Source organism: Neophocaena asiaeorientalis, unplaced genomic scaffold, assembly GCF_003031525.2.
Source record: "Neophocaena asiaeorientalis asiaeorientalis breed wild unplaced genomic scaffold, Neophocaena_asiaeorientalis_V1.1 scaffold33, whole genome shotgun sequence".
In the NCBI taxonomy this organism is placed as follows: Eukaryota; Metazoa; Chordata; class Mammalia; order Artiodactyla; family Phocoenidae; genus Neophocaena; species Neophocaena asiaeorientalis.
In genome coordinates this window covers 2,324,107-2,343,627 of record NW_020171988.1, presented here as the reverse complement: position 1 = coordinate 2,343,627, position 19,521 = coordinate 2,324,107, and the positions used below count along the sequence as shown (strand labels likewise).

The 19,521-nt window shown below is 35.9% G+C and overlaps 1 protein-coding gene across 1 annotated transcript in view; it reads left to right on the top strand.

Annotated features, from left to right (window-relative positions):
- The window catches only part of CAPN7 (calpain 7), a 39,417-nt gene that overhangs the window by 926 nt on the left and 18,970 nt on the right, over positions 1-19,521 (top strand). Inside the window, exons 2-9 of the mRNA XM_024747771.1 lie at positions 1,933-2,041; positions 5,727-5,884; positions 7,398-7,465; positions 9,479-9,679; positions 13,219-13,305; positions 16,808-16,934; positions 17,732-17,817; positions 19,077-19,170. Of these exons, the coding sequence (XP_024603539.1) occupies positions 1,933-2,041; positions 5,727-5,884; positions 7,398-7,465; positions 9,479-9,679; positions 13,219-13,305; positions 16,808-16,934; positions 17,732-17,817; positions 19,077-19,170 (930 nt within the window). The remainder of the gene's footprint in view (positions 1-1,932; positions 2,042-5,726; positions 5,885-7,397; positions 7,466-9,478; positions 9,680-13,218; positions 13,306-16,807; positions 16,935-17,731; positions 17,818-19,076; positions 19,171-19,521) is intronic.

Genomic DNA, 19,521 nt, shown 5'->3' with positions numbered 1-19,521 from the left:
TTTATTTACAAACTCTTCTGGCCATTTTATGTTCATTATGGATCTTCAGCATCATAATACCCTTATAGCTAATGCTTTACACGTTTCTTTGGTATTGCTTTTGGGTAAATTACTGGGGCCAGAAATATTAAATGAGAGTAGGAGCTCACAGTCCACCGCCTGCTCCCCAATCCTGAGCATTTGCAAACACACCCCTCCGGCTCCCCGTGCAGATAGCTGTATCCTCTTGACATTGTCATCTTTTCTTTTAGAAAGAATTTGATAATACAGAAGTCGTGATTTTTTTCCATAAACCTATATGCTGTCAATAATGTGTGGTTTGCTTTTCTCAGATTAATATTTGATTGCCTTCATTTTATAATCTATATTTAGAGACTTTGGGTGTGTTTCAGAATCATTCTTTTTGGACATTTTTTTTTTTTGACAATTTCATGACGATGGTATTTCTTTAAAAGTAAAACTGTGTTTTATTAGTTTTGTGAAATAACTGACAAATGTTCATAGGTGAAAATAGTGCCATATAAAATAGCTTTTTTAAAGCGAAAGGAAGTACTGTACAGTGCCTCTTGTTTTGCTGTAGGATTACATGCATGTTGTTATGAAGAATTTCTTTTCCTTGAGAGAATCAGAAAAGTGGTTGTGTTTCTAGGAGCTATTTATGTAAACTGTATCAGATATTTAGTGTTTTCTGCCTTCATGCTGTTCTATTAGGGATTCCTTAATTGTTAATCACTTTCAAGTGTAAGCAAAATGAGCAAAATAAAGTTGGTACCAACAATTTAAAAAATTAGTTTTAATATTTACATGTACAGTTATATTTTCCTCCCCTGAAATATCTGAATTGCAGAATCTGAGGAAAACATATGTTTTCTACCCCCAATTTCCATTTGGATCAAACCTGTACTCTTCTTACTGATTTTGTAGGTTCAGGGAAACAAGTCCTGCTCCAATAACTGGATTCAAAAAGTGATGCTCAGGGCTTCCCTGGTGGCGCAGTGGTTGAGAGTCCGCCTGCCAATGCAGGGGACATGGGTTCGTGCCCCGGTCCGGGAAGATCCCACATGCTGCGGAGCGGCTGGGACCGCGAGCCATGGCCGATGAGCCTGTGCGTCCGGAGCAGTGAGAGGCCTGCGTACCGCAAAAAAAAAAAAAAAAAAAAGTGATGCTCAGTAGATAGCTTCTTTGGATCCAGATAACAAGGCGTGAGGTTCCTTAAAGTGCACACGCTTAGATTACTGCAGTGAAGGTCGTGGTACTTGGGAAAGTCTCTCTGTGGTTCTTGTGTGTGGTAGCATTGGTCACCCTCCTGGAATGGTGATGGCGAGAATGGAGGCTTTTCCTCGCCAGCACAGCCTAACTGGCTGAGGAAGTCATGGAATAACTGGAAGACAAATCCAGGTTTTCTTAATTAAAATAAGTTTATTTCATACAACTGAAATCTGCCTTAAAATGTGTCCCCCTTTGACAATATTTTCTGTGGAGAAAAAGATTTTCTTTCCACTGTGAGATATTTAACCTTTATAATTTCTTATAATCTTTTTTTGATATTTAATTTAATTATATCAGGTACTATCTGTTCTAATGCTTTCGAGACTCAATTCACCTTTTCACAGTACATAATTTCAAGTCTGACCTATTGCAAAAAGAAAAAGGAAAACAGAGAACATATAAATCACAGTTATTCTAAGAAAATACTTATAATCAACCCCTTCTATTTGACTTCATAAATTTTCAACAGTAGGAGAAAGAGAGCATTGAGAACTGAAAAAAAGTAGTAAAGAATATATCTCATTTACTTTACGAAAAAAATTACTGGTATCAAAGACATTCTTGTTTTGTCATTCATAGAAACCAATAGTTAGAAAGTGGTAAAGAAAATTCAGATTGTAATTGATCTGTTAGATTCCTTTGAATTCTTTTTTTTATTTTTAGGAAGCTGCACAAGCTTTAATTTATGCTGAGATGGCAGGATCAAGCCTAGAACATATTCAAGAAAAAATAAATGAGTATCTGGAAAGAGTGCAGGCTTTACATTCAGCAGGTTGGTAAAGGACTACTAACCATGTCACTGTATTTTTTTTCTTCTGTCGCATCACATCTTACTTTTCCCCTGTGTTTCTCTTTCCTTTTCGTTTTCATCTTTGATTCTTGATCCTCACTTGGTTGCTGCTCATTTCTTTTTTGGTAATCACATCTTTGAAAATCATAATGTGGAAATATGTGATAAATCTGTGAAGAGGGACCTTAGAGGTGATATAGTCTGATATCCTAATTTCCCAGAGGATAGAGATGAACTATCTACATTCAAACAGTGTATCATTGGCAGAGTCAGTATTAGGACCCTGTTAAAATCTGCTTTTAAACATCTGTCACGTGCCCTCTCCTGCTATTAAAATTAAATGACTCCTCCTCTTCAGTGTCTGAAGACTTCAACAGTGGGTTCACAGTCTTTATCGATATCCTCAACCTCAAGACCTTAGCTAAACTCTTGTTTTAAACCATATCTTGGAAAAGGGACATGTAAGCAGAGACCTGGAACAACCTGTAGTTACTTTTGCAAACGCTGTGAAACAAGTTCACAGGCTTAATGATCGCAGTTCTGTTAGAGGTAAGTGGTTCCTGGCGAAATCTGGTGTTCACGTGGTAGGAAAGAAAATGATCATCTATTGACATTTTGTTTTAGGAATGCATTCATGTCACTGAGGACTCTTTTTAACCCCTTTTTTTCTGTGGCTGTGTAATAAAGCCACAAGCTTAGAGGAGTCTTATTCAGCATTCTCTGATGGACTTTGTGCTACTTTCTGCCACTCATTCTGAATAGATAAGAGCAGTTACAAGCTCATAGTTAGGATAAAGTAGATTTGATTGTTGGATTTCTTATTATGACAGTCCCCTTACAGACATGGCACTTTCCTTTAAGACAGTGCCCAGAAATTGCATGCATTGAAAAGTGGACAGCCTGTGTGTCAGGGCCTCATTTAATACAAAGTTATACTGATTCATGTATTCAAAATACCATGGAATTCAGAGGCACTTCATTTTCCCAGCTAAGTAAATGAAGTTTTTAAATTTATAAATGTGATGTTTATATGATACTCAGGCACAGAATGAGACAGCCCTAATCTCTTGAAGAATGAAAACTTGCCAGTGAAACAGAAGTAAAGTTCAAAAAGGATTTTTAAAGCATAATATACATTAAATGTTTTGCCGGTTTTTTTGACCTGTTTTGTTCAATAAATGGCATGTAATCTGTAGAGAATTAAATGGTTTACTTAATGATTATTTCAAACAGGAGAGTCCTTTATCAAATAAAAATCTTGTTCAGAATCCCAATTTTTAAAACAGATAAAGTCTTCTGACAGTCAAGAGACTTTGAGAGATGGCTTGACTTTAGGGTTGGGGAAAGGTAACCCAGTTTGAAATTCACCAGTGTAGTAAAAGAAACTCAAGACTTGGAATTCAAGGATCTAAGCCGAGTCCCTACCCTTCCATTGTAGCTGTGAAACCTTAGGCTCAATAGTTATTCTCAATTAGAATCGGTTTTGCCCCGCAGGAGACATTTGGCAGTGTCTGGAGAGATGTTTGGTGTTTATGCCAGGGTAGGGATGCAGTATACTACTAGCATCTGGTTGGGTAGATGGCAGGGACAGTGCAGCAGGGAAAATCCTATAATGCATAGCACCGTCCACAGCAAAGAATTATCCAGCCGAAAATGTCAGTAGTGCCAAGGCTGAAGAAGCGTTGAGCTAAATATTTTAACGTTCATTTAATAAATGGGATTAATAAATACTTTAGAGAGGGGTTACCGAGGGTTACAGTTTTTAAAAGATCAGACACAATTTTGAGACAAACAAAATTTAAAACTTTTTTTTAAAAAACAGTTTTATTGAGATGTAATTCACATACCATAACATTCAACTTTTTACAGTGTACAGTTCAGTGGTTTTTAATGTATTCCCAGAGTTGTGCAACCATCACCGCTATCTAACTTCAGAACATTTTTGTCACCCTTAAAGAAACCTCTTAGCCATTAGTAGTCACTACCCATTCCACACCCTAGGCCCTAGCAACCACTGATCTATTTTCTGTCTCCATGGATTTGCCTATTCTAGACATTTCATGTAAATGGAGTCATCAGTATGTGGTCTTTTGTGTCTGGCTTCTTTTATTTAGCATAATGTTTTCAGGGTTTATCCATTTTGTAGCATGTATCAGTGCTTCATTTCTTTTTATGGTTAATACACCATTGTATTAGTATACCACATTTTATTTATCCATTCATCAGTTGGTGGGTATTGGCTTGGTTCCACCTTTTGTCTATTATTAGTAATGCTGTCATGACCACTTGTGTCTAAGTTTTTGTGTGGACATATGTTTTCAGTTCTCTTGGATATATGCCCACAAGTAGAACTGCTATGTCATATGGTAGCTTTATGTCTAACTTTTTGAGGAACTGCTAAACTGTTTTCCACAGTGGCTATACCACTTTACAATTCCACCAGCAATGTTCCATTTCCTTCACATCCTTATCAACACTTGTTATTTTCTGTCTTTTTTTTTATTTTAGCCATCCTAGTGGGTATAAAATGGCATCTTATTGTGGTTTTGATATGCACTTCCCTGATGGCAAATGATGTTGAGCATCTTTTCATGTGCCATTTGGCCATTGAATATCTGCTTTGGAGAGATGCCTATATGGATCCTTTGCCCATGGTATAAGTCAGGGTTCTCCAGAGAAATAGAACCAGTAGGATGTACATAAAGAGATTTATTATGAGGAATTGGCTCATGCAATTATGGAGACTAAGAAGTCCCACTATTTGCCCTCTGCAAGCTAGAGACTCAAGAAAGCCAGTGGTGTGGTTCAGTCCAAGTTCAAAGGCCTGAGAAGCAGGGGACCTGATGGTGTGAGTTCCAGTCCAAGGTCAGGAGAAGACCAATGTGTCAGCTCAAGCAGTTCTGCAGTGAGGGCAGATTCTCCCCATCTGCCTTTTGTTCTGTTCATGCCCACAGTGGATTAGATGATGCCCACCCACACTGGGGAGGGCAGTCTGCTTTCAGTGTCAATGCAAATGCTACTTTCATTCGGAAACATCCTCACAGGCTACCCAGAAATCTTGTTTAGCCAAATAGCTGGGTAACCTGTGATCCAGTCAAGTTGACACAAGTTGATGATATCATCATCACACCCATTTTAAATTGGGTTTGTCCTTTTATTGTTGAGTTGTAAGAGATCTTTATATATTCTAGATGCAGGTCTCTTATGGATACGTATCTTTATATTAAAAACAAACAGAAGCACTTATTTCAAAGAGCAGTAAAAATATAGCTTATTCTGGACCCAGATGAATAGGAAACAGCATGCATTTTATCATCAAGGCCTAGTATATTACATAATTATTGTCTATACTGAATAAAAATTTAAATTACCTTAAAACATAATTGAGTTTCTTTCGATTTAGTCTTTTCCAAGTTTCAGTTTTGTTTTTTGTGTGGAGAACTCCTATGTTTTATTTTTTAAATGAAGAAAGTGCTGGTAGGGACAGAAAGAAATTCAGGGGAAATTTTTTTAAGGATTTTTTTTTGACCTTGCTAAGCTTTTTAAATGAAGGATTATAGAGTTTTGGTAAAGAATGAATTAAAATGGTATGTTGTTCCCTGGATACATATATATGTGGCTTTCTTCCTATGCTAGTTCTTCTCTGTGGCTTTTTTTCCTATCCTAGTTCAGTCAAAGAGTGCGGATCCTTTGAAATCAAAACATCAGTTGGACTTAGAGCGTGCCCATTTCCTCGTTACACAAGCTTTTGATGAAGATGAAAAAGGGAATGTTGAAGATGCTATAGAACTGTATACAGAAGCTGTAGATCTCTGTCTGAAAACCGTATGTATAATAGCTACAAGTTAAGTTTGGTGGAATTATGCTAAGAAATTTCTCCCCTTACTAGTGAGTTTTACTTAACAATTCCTTAAAAGAAAAAAAAAATTATCCTGTTATTATACATGTAACTAAGTTATTCCTCATTAAAAGATAATGAAGAATAGAAAATTAATAATGGACTTTAACATCTTGTTAAAAATTTGACAGTATTGAGGTTGAGTCCCTTGGCAATTGTTTTTTAAATTATAGGTACTATTTTTGACCTTTTTATACCCCTATAACTAAAATTAACTTATTATAGGAAGAATTCACCATCACAATCTGTGAATTTAAAATAAACTTCTTGGGGGAGGGATAAATTAGGAGTTTGGGATTAATAGATACACACTACTGTATTTAAAATAGATAAACAACAAAGATGTACTGTATAGCACAGGGAGCTATACCCAATATCTTGTAATAACCTATAATGGGAAGGAATCTGAAAAAGAATAGATATATATGTATAACTGAATCACTTTTCTGTATACCTGAAACTAACACAACATTGTACATACTTCAATTTTAAAAAAAAAAGGGAAAAAACGACTTTGGTCATCACACAAAAAATAAAACTTCCCCCTTTTTTTCAATTTCATACACTAAGAAATAAGTTAGTGGTTTGGGAGAGCTTTATTAATTTGCAGTGTAGAGTCTATATGTCGAGCGGTTTTTACTGCTTCCCGAGGAGCCCGGTGGGCCTGTTAGCTCTCCGGGGCATCTAGTGCGTAAGAGTAGCGCATTCACAGGGGATGTGATGTGGTAGAGAGTGGTGTTCTCAGCATTGTTCAGAGGGCCGGCTCTTTGTCCAAGGTCTTTTATTCAGAGGAACTATCTAGCCTCATTTCTGTAGGTACCTGAGACTACAGGTAAGTGCTGGGTTTTTTTGTTTTTAATTATGTAAGTTTCAGTGCACAGTATAGCATTATAATTCGACATCTGTACGCACAGCAAAGTGATCACCACCGCAAGTCTGGTTACCTTCCATCCCCATACAGTTGACCCCCTTCACCCATTTCACCCATCCCCCAACCCCCTTCCCCTCTGGAAACCACTAATCTGTTCTCTGTACCTATAAGTTTATTTTATTTTGTTTGTTTATTTGTTTTGTCTTTTAGACTCCACATATGAATGAAGGCATAAGGTGGTTGTCTTTCTCCTGCTGACTTATTTCACTTAGTACAGTAGCCCTGCTCTTCTGGGGTTCCTGCTGCCAGGCCTTCTGTGGCACTGTGATTATACGGTTGTGTTCCACTTACTACCTGTCCGAATTAAGTGGTGTTAGGTTGAGTGGTGACGAGTTTTCAACACAATTTAAATGATACCTTTAAGGACAAAAATAAAGTGTCTTGGTTTATTCTCTCATAATTTTAAGAAGTGTAATGTGCATTGTAATTTTTTATTTTTGCTTAGAAATATCATGGATCAGGCAAATTAATAATTATGCTTTGGAACATCTGTCTCTCTTTCTCTTAAGTCTTATGAAACCGCTGATAAAACTCTGCAAAACAAACTGAAGCAGTTGGCACGACAGGCACTAGACAGGTGAGTTTTGGTCCCTAGAGTTCTTATCTGTGGATGGCAGCGTACTGTGTTACTTCAGTGGTTTACCTGAATGTGTGGTGGAGCTCGTGGTAGCAAACCTGAGATCCAGAGCAAAGTTGCCTTCTTCCTCTGAGTGAATTTACCCCTCTCTAGTTCCCTGCTGCTTTTTTCTACATGTCATTTTGGCTCATTAGATGGTGAACTCCTTAGGGGAACAGAGAGCATCTTATTCATCTCTGTGTCTTCATCCGTGCTTTAAACTCAAGAAAATAACAAATCAGTCAAGAAATATTTTACTTAGTTTTTGCTGTGTCTAAAACAAAAATGATTATGGTATTTGAAATGGTAGACTCCCTTCTGTTGTTTAATATCAGACTTCCAAAGAGAGAACTTCCAGAGAGCCCTTCCAAAGCTACTACGAGAAATGGAGAAACTGAGAGTGAGCCAGCCATGCAGATCCCTCAAATTATACATGTGTGTAGCTCCCTTAACTCTTTGCTCAAATGTCAACTTTTCAATAAGGCCTGCCATCACCACTCTGTTTAAAATTTAATCTCCTCCAGTACTTTCATCCTGCTTCGTCTGTTCTAATATACTTTCCTGTAACTCTTACTGGTTTCTAAGGTATATGAAATTTCCCAGTTTATCATATTTGTTATCAATGTCTGTGTCCCTTCTAACCCCTGTCCCCCAAATATAAGCTCTTTGAGGACAGAGAATTTTGTCTTTGTTCAGTGCTGAAACTAAGCACCTAGCAGAGGGCAGACATACAATATGTGCTCAGTAGATATTTGTTGAGAAATAATGAATGTATTTGCATAAGAGAATTGTACCTCTTGTATAGACAAAGCATTATAGGCAAAGGAAAAGGGTGGAATGGCATTTATAGTTATAGCACGAATTACTAAAATATCTCCTTTTGAGGCTCACACTAGGTAGCTGTGCTACCCGCAGCCCTTCTTTTTTATTGAGGTATAGCGGTTATCCCTCCTTTTCATTACCATCAGCTAGCATTTAGTTTGTTTCTCCAAATTCATGAAGTTATGGGCACTCGACACGTAGCTATCTTCTCCATTTTTACTTCTTTCCCCAGTCAGAATCATAGATGGCTTTTATTACCTATGTGGGTAACCCATCTAGTACTCTCTGAGTGCATGCTCAGCGCAGGGGCATGGGTCAGTCATGGGCTCCTTTTAGGATCTCTTCTAAAGAATGGACACGCGGTACAGAAAAGATAACGTAACGTTTTATTTGCATAGAATTTCAGAATGTTAACAAGACTCCTAAATCTCATATAAGGACCTTAGATTAAGAACTTCTGTGTTTTAGATTGTTAGTTCTTTGACAGAATAAAGTCAAAATTCCCTTAAGTACCATGTGAGACCTTCCGTGATCCAGTCCCTGCCACTGGTCTCATCTCCTGCTGCCTCTCATTTGTACTGTTCACAAGGGCCCCGTCCATTCTTTTGAAATTACCTTAGCTTGTTACACGTTTGCTCATGCTGGTCTCTGCTTAGAACCCTTCCTTGCTCCCCAGGTGGATTCTTCTGCAGCTCAAATGTCAATTTGGAAAAATGTTCCCTGACTCACCCACTTCCCATCAAGTCAGTAATTTCTACTGTGCATTCACTTGCATAGAGTACTTCCAGCCTCGCATCTCACTTTTTTTTTTTTGCATCTCACTTTTGATGCAATTGTCTCTCTCCCCACAACACTAGGAGCACCTTGAGAGTAGGGTTTGTGTTTCGTACATTATTGTATCCCCCTTACTTTGCATAGGATCTGACATGCAATAAGTGCTCAATTAATGTTGTCAATAAAATGTTGTTTGCAAAAATACTTACCTTTGGGAGTAGCTTAAGTAGTGAACTGTTGACTAGTATGTTGGAATTTTATATACTAATTTTACATTAGGGATGCTTGACTGGTTCTTGAAGTAAATTTTATGTTCTGGAAAGCTTAAATGTGAGAAGAAAAACTAGAACGGTTTTTCTGTACCTCTCTCTGTTGTAGAGCAGAAGCATTGAGTGAGCCTTTAACAAAGCCATCATGCAAAATCAAGGCAACGAATATTAAACCAAAGCCACCTCCAGTGAGAGCACATTTTCCATTAGGAACTAATCCCTTCCTTGAAAGACCTCAGCCATTTATAAGTCCACAGTCATGTGATGCACAAGGACAGAGATACACAGCAGAAGAAATAGAAGTTCTCAGGTAAATCAGTTTATGATTGGTTGTAATGAACAGTTTTGTTAACATAATCAATGCAGGTAATGTTACTCTCATTAGGTTTGCTGAGTCGTAGTCACATCTTTGGTATAATGTGTCATGCTGTTATTATGTATAATCTCCTCCAGTACTTTCATCCTGCTTCGTCTGTTCTAATATACTTTCCTGTAACTCTTACTGGTTTCTAAGGTATATGAAATTTCCCAGTTTATCATATTTGTTATCAATGTCTGTGTCCCTTCTAACCCCTGTCCCCCAAATATAAGCTCTTTGAGGACAGAGAATTTTGTCTTTGTTCAGTGCTGAAACTAAGCACCTAGCAGAGGGCAGACATACAATATGTGCTCAGTAGATATTTGTTGAGAAATAATGAATGTATTTGCATAAGAGAATTGTACCTCTTGTATAGACAAAGCATTATAGGCAAAGGAAAAGGGTGGAATGGCATTTATAGTTATAGCACGAATTACTAAAATATCTCCTTTTGAGGCTCACACTAGGTAGCTGTGCTACCCGCAGCCCTTCTTTTTTATTGAGGTATAGCGGTTATCCCTCCTTTTCATTACCATCAGCTAGCATTTAGTTTGTTTCTCCAAATTCATGAAGTTATGGGCACTCGACACGTAGCTATCTTCTCCATTTTTACTTCTTTCCCCAGTCAGAATCATAGATGGCTTTTATTACCTATGTGGGTAACCCATCTAGTACTCTCTGAGTGCATGCTCAGCGCAGGGGCATGGGTCAGTCATGGGCTCCTTTTAGGATCTCTTCTAAAGAATGGACACGCGGTACAGAAAAGATAACGTAACGTTTTATTTGCATAGAATTTCAGAATGTTAACAAGACTCCTAAATCTCATATAAGGACCTTAGATTAAGAACTTCTGTGTTTTAGATTGTTAGTTCTTTGACAGAATAAAGTCAAAATTCCCTTAAGTACCATGTGAGACCTTCCGTGATCCAGTCCCTGCCACTGGTCTCATCTCCTGCTGCCTCTCATTTGTACTGTTCACAAGGGCCCCGTCCATTCTTTTGAAATTACCTTAGCTTGTTACACGTTTGCTCATGCTGGTCTCTGCTTAGAACCCTTCCTTGCTCCCCAGGTGGATTCTTCTGCAGCTCAAATGTCAATTTGGAAAAATGTTCCCTGACTCACCCACTTCCCATCAAGTCAGTAATTTCTACTGTGCATTCACTTGCATAGAGTACTTCCAGCCTCGCATCTCACTTTTTTTTTTTTGCATCTCACTTTTGATGCAATTGTCTCTCTCCCCACAACACTAGGAGCACCTTGAGAGTAGGGTTTGTGTTTCGTACATTATTGTATCCCCCTTACTTTGCATAGGATCTGACATGCAATAAGTGCTCAATTAATGTTGTCAATAAAATGTTGTTTGCAAAAATACTTACCTTTGGGAGTAGCTTAAGTAGTGAACTGTTGACTAGTATGTTGGAATTTTATATACTAATTTTACATTAGGGATGCTTGACTGGTTCTTGAAGTAAATTTTATGTTCTGGAAAGCTTAAATGTGAGAAGAAAAACTAGAACGGTTTTTCTGTACCTCTCTCTGTTGTAGAGCAGAAGCATTGAGTGAGCCTTTAACAAAGCCATCATGCAAAATCAAGGCAACGAATATTAAACCAAAGCCACCTCCAGTGAGAGCACATTTTCCATTAGGAACTAATCCCTTCCTTGAAAGACCTCAGCCATTTATAAGTCCACAGTCATGTGATGCACAAGGACAGAGATACACAGCAGAAGAAATAGAAGTTCTCAGGTAAATCAGTTTATGATTGGTTGTAATGAACAGTTTTGTTAACATAATCAATGCAGGTAATGTTACTCTCATTAGGTTTGCTGAGTCGTAGTCACATCTTTGGTATAATGTGTCATGCTGTTATTATGTAACTATAAATTATGTTGTCACATAGTCACAACTTGAAATGGTTAAAATTTCTTCTAATATATTTTAGTATTCTCATTTCCGCTAGATGTATTTTTTTCTGAAAATCTTAGCATTCTTCAGAATTGAATAATAAAGGTTATGGGGCAAAGTAGAGCTATGGCAGACCATTCATCATCTCTTCCACCTTGACCAGAGCCCTAATTGTTACCTTGAAATAGCAGTCTAGGCCAGAGTCAGCAAAGGGCAGCCTTAAGCTATGAATGGTTTTTTTACATTTCTTTAAAGGGTTGCAAAAAAGAAAACAAAAAAACCCAGAATATGTGACAGAGACCTCACTGCAAAGCCAAAACTAGATACTGTCTGACCCTTTACAGAAAAAGTTTGCCTACACCTGGGCTGGGAAGCCCGCTCAGTGTCTGGAAGCAGCCTCAGGGGATATTAAAAATACAAAAGAACAGGCTCTGGAAATCCTTGATCGCTTTCTGAGCCAGCGCAGCTGCTCTGCACTTGGGCTTTGAAGGAGATCAGCCTGCTTAGAGCTGCGCGCGTCATGCTGCTGCTCCTTCTGGTCTGCTGAAGTTGCACTGGAAGGGCTCCTTCCTCTTTAGCTACCTGGGGGCATTTTTCTCTCTTCCTGCTAAAGATTTTAATTCTACTCCTACTAATCGGGGTCTCTTTGCCTAGAAAAAATGCATATGAACCAGCACAACACAAAGGAGGACAAAGAGTGGTTTTGGACCTGAGAGACAAGTTAGTAACAGTCCAACACTTTGGCTACTCAGCACCCACATGCTCCCTTCTGCACACGTTTGAAATTCTGCACTACTACAGAACAGCTCTGTTTTTCTACCTAACAAGATGCAGCTGTCCTTCATACAAGTGAAAAGCTCTCACCATCTCAAGATGAGGATACACAGATGTTATGTTCATCACCCGCTGCATTAATTAGTCCTCCAGTTCAGTCATTGTCTCATTGTATATTGTTACCTAGAGACTAAATGGTGAAGTTAACCCTGCAATTCCTTCTAAATGAAAGGAGGGAAAGAAACAGAAGGAAATAGCTAATATATGCAAGTAAACATATAAACAAAACAGGAAGAGAACATGCAAAACTACTACAAGTCACATTTCTTAAATTTGTCAAGAGGCTGTAACTGTTATCTGTGCCACTACCTTCTTCACTACCCATTCCTTAGCTTCATAACCAGAAAATATGAAGAACATATATCCCAGAATTGTAAATGTTATGTTTTTTAAATCCCCAAATAACTAAGCAATTGCTTTCTCTCTTTGGGCTTAGGAAACAATTTGCATTGTGTCCTGGTGACACTTTCAGTACCTCTAGTGTAGCCCTATCTTGAGATAGTTGTTTTGTTGTAAAGGATGTTAGTCTTAAAAGAATAACTGATTGAATTGAATTGGATTAGTTATTTTCTGGTATTCAACTGTTTCGTGAAAATTTTGTTCAAATAAAGTTATCAACATTATATGAGGTGGTGAGTTTAATTTTATTACAGTACCATACCTTGTCATTTGAATTTTAAGAAGTTTAAATAAAACTGGTAATCAAGGTAGACTTGAACATCTACTTTAGATTTTTTTCTTGTATTTTATAGGACAACGTCAAAAATAAATGGTATGGAATATGTTCCTTTCATGAACATTGATCTGAGGGAACGTTTTGCTTACCCAATGCCTTTCTGGTAAGTAAACACTACTGCAACGTTTACTTTCAAAATTATTTTGATTTTTCAGTACTTTTCCCATCCTCTGGAATCCAATTAAATCCATAGCCTTGAAATTAAAATGCGTAATAAAAAAATTCGATTGGGAAAAAGGTGTGGCTGTGGGAAGGAGGTGTGGCAGCATCGCGAGAGTGCCTCCGACCCTTCCCTGGTGACGGGACGTGCGCGCCTCCTTTTGCCTAAGGTTATACTCATAGTGTCTGACGCGGTGCCTGGCACAAGGTAAGTAGTGGGTAAATATTTGCCCAGTTGGTGTTGGATCACAGCAGAAAGGCAAGTCAACAGAGATGTTGAATGGAAAAGTGGAATAGAATGACAGGGTTGTTGTTTACTAAGAAGATCCAATTCAAGAAAAGGGTTCATTATGAAAGTGTTGGCACAACCTGCCAGGACAGTGGCAGCTTATGTCAAGAACTTAAAACCATTGTTTGTTTCAGGACTCCCAGCTTCTAGCCTTCCCAAGGAAACTATAATTCGGTCAAAGATGTATATAATAAGAGCATTTACCAAGTGTCTGTTACAGCAGAAAATTATTGAAACAAAGTTGGTATCCAGCGATATGGGAGTGATTAAATAATGGCATGTCCATATTATTATATTACGTATTATGCTCTCCACAAAAAATAAGTCCGTAGAATATAAGGAAGACGCTTGCGATATATGAATTTTAAAAGATAGAAAATTATATATAACATCCAAACTTTATTTTTCTTTTCTTGTGTTTATAGATACATAGAAAAACATGATGTTAAGTTATACATCAAAATGTTTACAGTGGTTATCTCTAAGCAGCAAAATTAGGTGATATACTTTTTAAAACATATTTATTTTTCAAAATCTGCAGTGAGTATGTTATATTGTATTTATTATCAGAAAGCATCAGAGAGTTGAATGCTTATTGTGTACAGAATATATAAAGACTATAAAGAACAAAAGAGCTGCTCTCTCATTTCAAGTGTTTTGCTCTCCTTGGATGGGCAGAAGTTAAACATCTCAAAGCCAGTAAGTTATCAGCATAACGTTTTCCTCAGGCACCCATGTGATGACTGATTTGGATCTAGGAATTGTTTATATCTAAGAAGTTTATAGCACTAACGTTAAGGGCACAGAATCCAGACCCACGCTCTCCAGTGTCATATCCTGTGTGACATTGCAAGTTTTTTAATCTGTCTCAGATTTTAAAGTAATAATAGAATCCACCTCATGGTGTTACTGTGATGGTTAAATGAGTTAATAAAATATAAAGCACTTACAATGGTGCTTGTTCTGTAGCAAGCACTATATAATAAGGATTAACTATTAGAACATAATTATTTTGTTAAATATTAAGCTATATTATATAATTTGGCTATACATTTCAAATACTTTAAAAATGTTTATACCCCTATGCCCAGTGATTTCAATTCAAGAAACCAATTCTAAAAAATGTTTACAGATCTAGTCAAAGATTTATATAAAAGATATTCATCAATATTTTTATAATTATGAAAATGTGAATCAGTTATTCTAGAATGCTCTTAAATGGTTATATCGAAGCAGAGATATAAACTTCTGTTTATAAGTAGTTCCAGTCTTTGTGTAACAGATTGAGATAAATCATATTTTTAGTGCTCATACAACAGAATGTCCCTAAGAAGAATTTTGTACAATCATGAACAATCAAGTTTTCAAGAAATTAAGTAACGTGGGAAAATGCTTATCATGTAATGGAAACAGAAAAATATAACTGTACCAACTCCCTTAGTTTAGGCATGGCACTTGTCAGAGTTGGGATTTTACATTGTGTGTGTGACCCCTTGCTCTGTGCTTGTCCCCCACACGGGACCATAAGCTGCATGAGGACAGAGAACGTGTGCCTGCACAGTGTCTGGCATGTGGCAGGTGCTCAGTGAATACTTACTGAGTTAATTAAATTTTAAGAAAAATCAAGTAAAATGAAATGCTCTAACTGGCAAGATTTTTTCTTTCTTGTTTTCTGGATTATTTTACAGTAAGAATAATCAGAAGAAAAAGTAACAGTAAACATTTTAAAATTCAGAGATAGCAGACTGATGGCTAAAAGCTCCCCAGGGTATTTATCTTTGGTTAGAAAGATTGGGTGACTAAATTTTTTTCTTTTCTGGTCATGTATTATAATAAACATTATATTTATAAAATATTTTTAAAGTTCTAAGAAATAAGCATTGAATTTGTTGATTTAGTGGTGACTTGAGAGAAACAGATATTAAGGAGTCTTGGATTTACTGAATTCTGGTTTATATGGCAGGTTAGATTTGACTCAGCCTTATTTTTTCTCCTAAAAGTTTTATGATAGCTGTCTTTAAATTCTTCTCAATTCACCCAGCTCACTGTCTGTTTAGTCAGGTCCTGATAGTACATAGGTACCAAAGTGTTGCCTAGGACACCAGTGGCTCTATGAGATGTATGAGGTGATCATCAAAAAAGTTTGAGAAGTGTTATATACCATATTCTGCTCTAAGAGAGTTCCAGTAAACATTGGCTTATTAAAGGTTTAGAGATGTCCTTCCAATGAGAAAAACCAATACTTTAACGAGGAGTTTTCAGATCCCATCTGACCACAAAACTCTTTCTCCTAATGTCTATCAACAGTCCTTTTTTTAAAAAAATGTTATATTTTTTCAGTTTGCATGTCATACAACTTATATTATCCTAGAAATCTTTTGAAACCCAAAGATTTGTTGCCCTTGCTCTAGAAGCAGTTTGAAGAAAGGTAGATTTTTAAAATTTTGTGCTGTACGTCAATTTTGCAGAAATATTACACAGTATATTCCTTACACAGTGTGAGTAGAGGGTAATGGGTAAGATGGTGGATTTGGCACCAGAGACCTGGATTCACATACCCTTTCTTCTACTTCTTAGCTCTTCGACATTGCAAGTTATTTAATCACTTAAAGCTTTTTCCAGAAAATTTGCTTTAATAGAATTGGTTTGAAGATTAAATGAATGATGTATGTAAAATACTTTTGTGTGATGCCTGGCACATGTTTATTACTCAGTAATTAGATGCTCTCATTATTAGCCTTGCAGAGAAGAGTTTTGTCAAGAGCCAGCATAAAGATCTGTAGCTTCCTCGGTCCTTTTGAATGAATCAGATTGTATTGTTGTTAATGGCTCCATTTTACTGAAACTGAATTTCTTGAATATAAGCATGCTAAATTAAACTCTTAAAGTATATTCTTAAAATAAATATAAAAGAGTTTAGGTTGCTCTTCTGTTTTCAGTTATCTATGTACATTTTTTTTAATTGAAGAGGATAATCAGATTGGATTCAAGGTTAAGTGTAAAGAGCCAGATTTGACCAGAGGGTTTTTTTGGATTATATAGTTTAGCTGTGATCACTATACCAAAAAAAATTCTCTAGGAAATTTAATTTTGCTTTTGAGTCATCTTTTAAGATTAATTTTATCGTTATTATTATTAATTTTTGTTATCACCTCAGTGATAGATGTGGCAAGCTACCGTTATCACCTAAACAAAAAGCTACATTTTCTAAATGGGTACGACCAGAAGATCTCACCAACAATCCTACAATGATTTACACTGTGTCTAGTTTCAGCATAAAGCAGGTAAACTTTTATTTTGTATAATTTTATATGAAAAGCCAACATTTTAAAGTAATTGAATATCGTTTGCCTTTTTTTCTTAGATTTTTATTATATATTTAGATGCATTAGTATAATTGGAAAAATTATTCACCCTGCATACTTTGACTTAGACATACTGAGATATGATAACTGTTGAACAATTACAGATTTTTATCTACATCCTATTTATTGATATGTGCTTGTGGATGAGAAAGTTGAGAATCTGAATTTCACCTTTGATAAGAGAATAGATAGGAGAGATAGAAAGGTATTGGGCTAATTTAAAACACTTCAGTGGTAGAACAACTCTGTGACTTTATTGTAAAGTTTATTAATGATATTTGAGCATTGAAGTCACAGATGTTTTCCACATGAGTATAAAAATAATGGTCCTGAAATACTATGATTCAAATCTTTTGATGTGCATATTTATTTTAATTGGTCATATTATAGTAAACCAACTTTTTAAAAATGCCCGTAATTTTTTGTCATTAAAAAGTGTGATTCAGTTGAGTATGCTTTTTATCCATGTAGGAATGCTTCATCCATATTTAATTATTCTAAATTAACTTAATTGAAATACTTTGTCTTTCCTAGGATTTGTTGGAACAAAACACGTGTTAGTTGGCGCTATGGCATTTCTATTTATTATTTTCCTGTTCAAGCAACAGTCATGATATTTACTGTAAAAAGTTAGGCTCTAGATGCAATGCTTATATATTGTGGTAATGTTGAAATTGCATGAATAAATGAATGTATTAATAAATTCTTATTAACAGACAATAGTATCAGATTGTTCGTTTGTGGCATCACTGGCTATCAGTGCAGCTTATGAAAGACGATTTAATAAGAAGTTGATTACCAGGTAAAATTTTATATTTGTCCCTGTAGCCCTTTTCATAGGATTGTCTCGTAACTAGAAATTAAAAGCTTGGGCTTTATCTGCACAGAAAGTGAGGAGGGCATATCACTTAGAATATTATGGCCCTTGTGTGTCAAGCAGATGGGTTGTGAGTGTGGAAAGATTTGCTAAGACAGTCTAAGAACATATGCACGTATAGTTAGAATAATATAAATGAAATAAATATGTTTTGAAATAAATGAAATTGGTCACATTGAAATCATGTCATATTTATAACTGCACTGTACTGTATAGTAGCCGTAAGCCATATGTGGATATTACGTACTTGAAATGGGCTAGTCTGAATTCAGATAGGCTATAAGTGTAAAATGGATCAGATTTTGAAAACTTAGCGCCAAAAAATGTCTCTTGGAAAATATCTCAAATTTTTATATTTATTATTTATTGAAATCATAACGTTTTTGATATATTGCGTTAAATAAGACTTTAAAATATAATGTGTGAAATATAAAATAACATTTTTGTTGGCTAGAACTGCTTTAGAATGTACTGAAATGGTACTGGGAAATACTTTTTCTTTCAATTTTTAAAAGTTTTATTACCTTAATATTATTCATTGTAAAAATTAAGCATTATAATTTTTTTGTACAACTCTTCCCGAGTGGTGTTTGTTAAGTCCTGAAAGTACAAAGATGAATTAGATACAGCCCTTAGTTTCAAGCCGTTTGCCATTGGATAAACAGACCATGTCAGTAAATAATGTGCAGTTTGTGATAGAAAATTGATACTGATAGTTTCTACAGGTTTCTTACTAGATAATTTTGTGTACTTAATCAGAGTTCTGCTAACTTTATCTCTGTCAGAGTTATAATTTCCTTAGTTGTGGTTAATTGAAATGGTCTTCTCTTTATGTCTTGGGGGCAAAAGTAGATTACTTTAACTGGCTTAAAATATATCCACTTAATAGAAAATGTATTATAGTATATAATTAAAAACTGAGCATTTTTCAGAATATTATAAAATGTATGCTCTGTTGTATGATTGCATAAGATATTTTCTTCATTTATTTATATTGAATAAGCACTTTGACTAAGGTAAAATTCTTTTTCTATTACAGGCCTATTATAGACAAATATTCTTATGTTTATTTTTATAAAATCTCTAAGACAATAGCATATGTTTAAGTAAAATGTAATATTCTGCCTAGTAGTTTATATTGAATATTAATGTTGGTATTTCACTATTTCTTTTCCTTATTAAAGCATAATTTACCCTCAGAATAAGGATGGTGAGCCAGAGTACAACCCATGTGGAAAGTATATGGTAAAACTTCACCTCAATGGTGTCCCTAGAAAGGTGAATGTTTCTCCCCGTATCAGCCCCTTCTCTCTTCCCCACCTTTGGCTCTTGAGTAGAATCATTAAGAAATGTTATTTGTATAAACATTTTAAAAGTCAGTTTAGTTGATTTTGACTCTGTGATATTATACATATTTCTACAATAAGATTATCAGTAATAATTAAAAATAAAAATCATGACAAGCATAAAGTCTTTTAAAAAATGGGTTTGGGAAAATTTATAGAAAGTTCCCAGAAGTGACATTGAGCTAATGATTGCTAATGCTTAAAATGAATTTTAACCTGATGGTTGTTAACTATCTTTTTGATTAAAAGGATATCAGACATACTAAGTCTGTTAGGTCAGAAC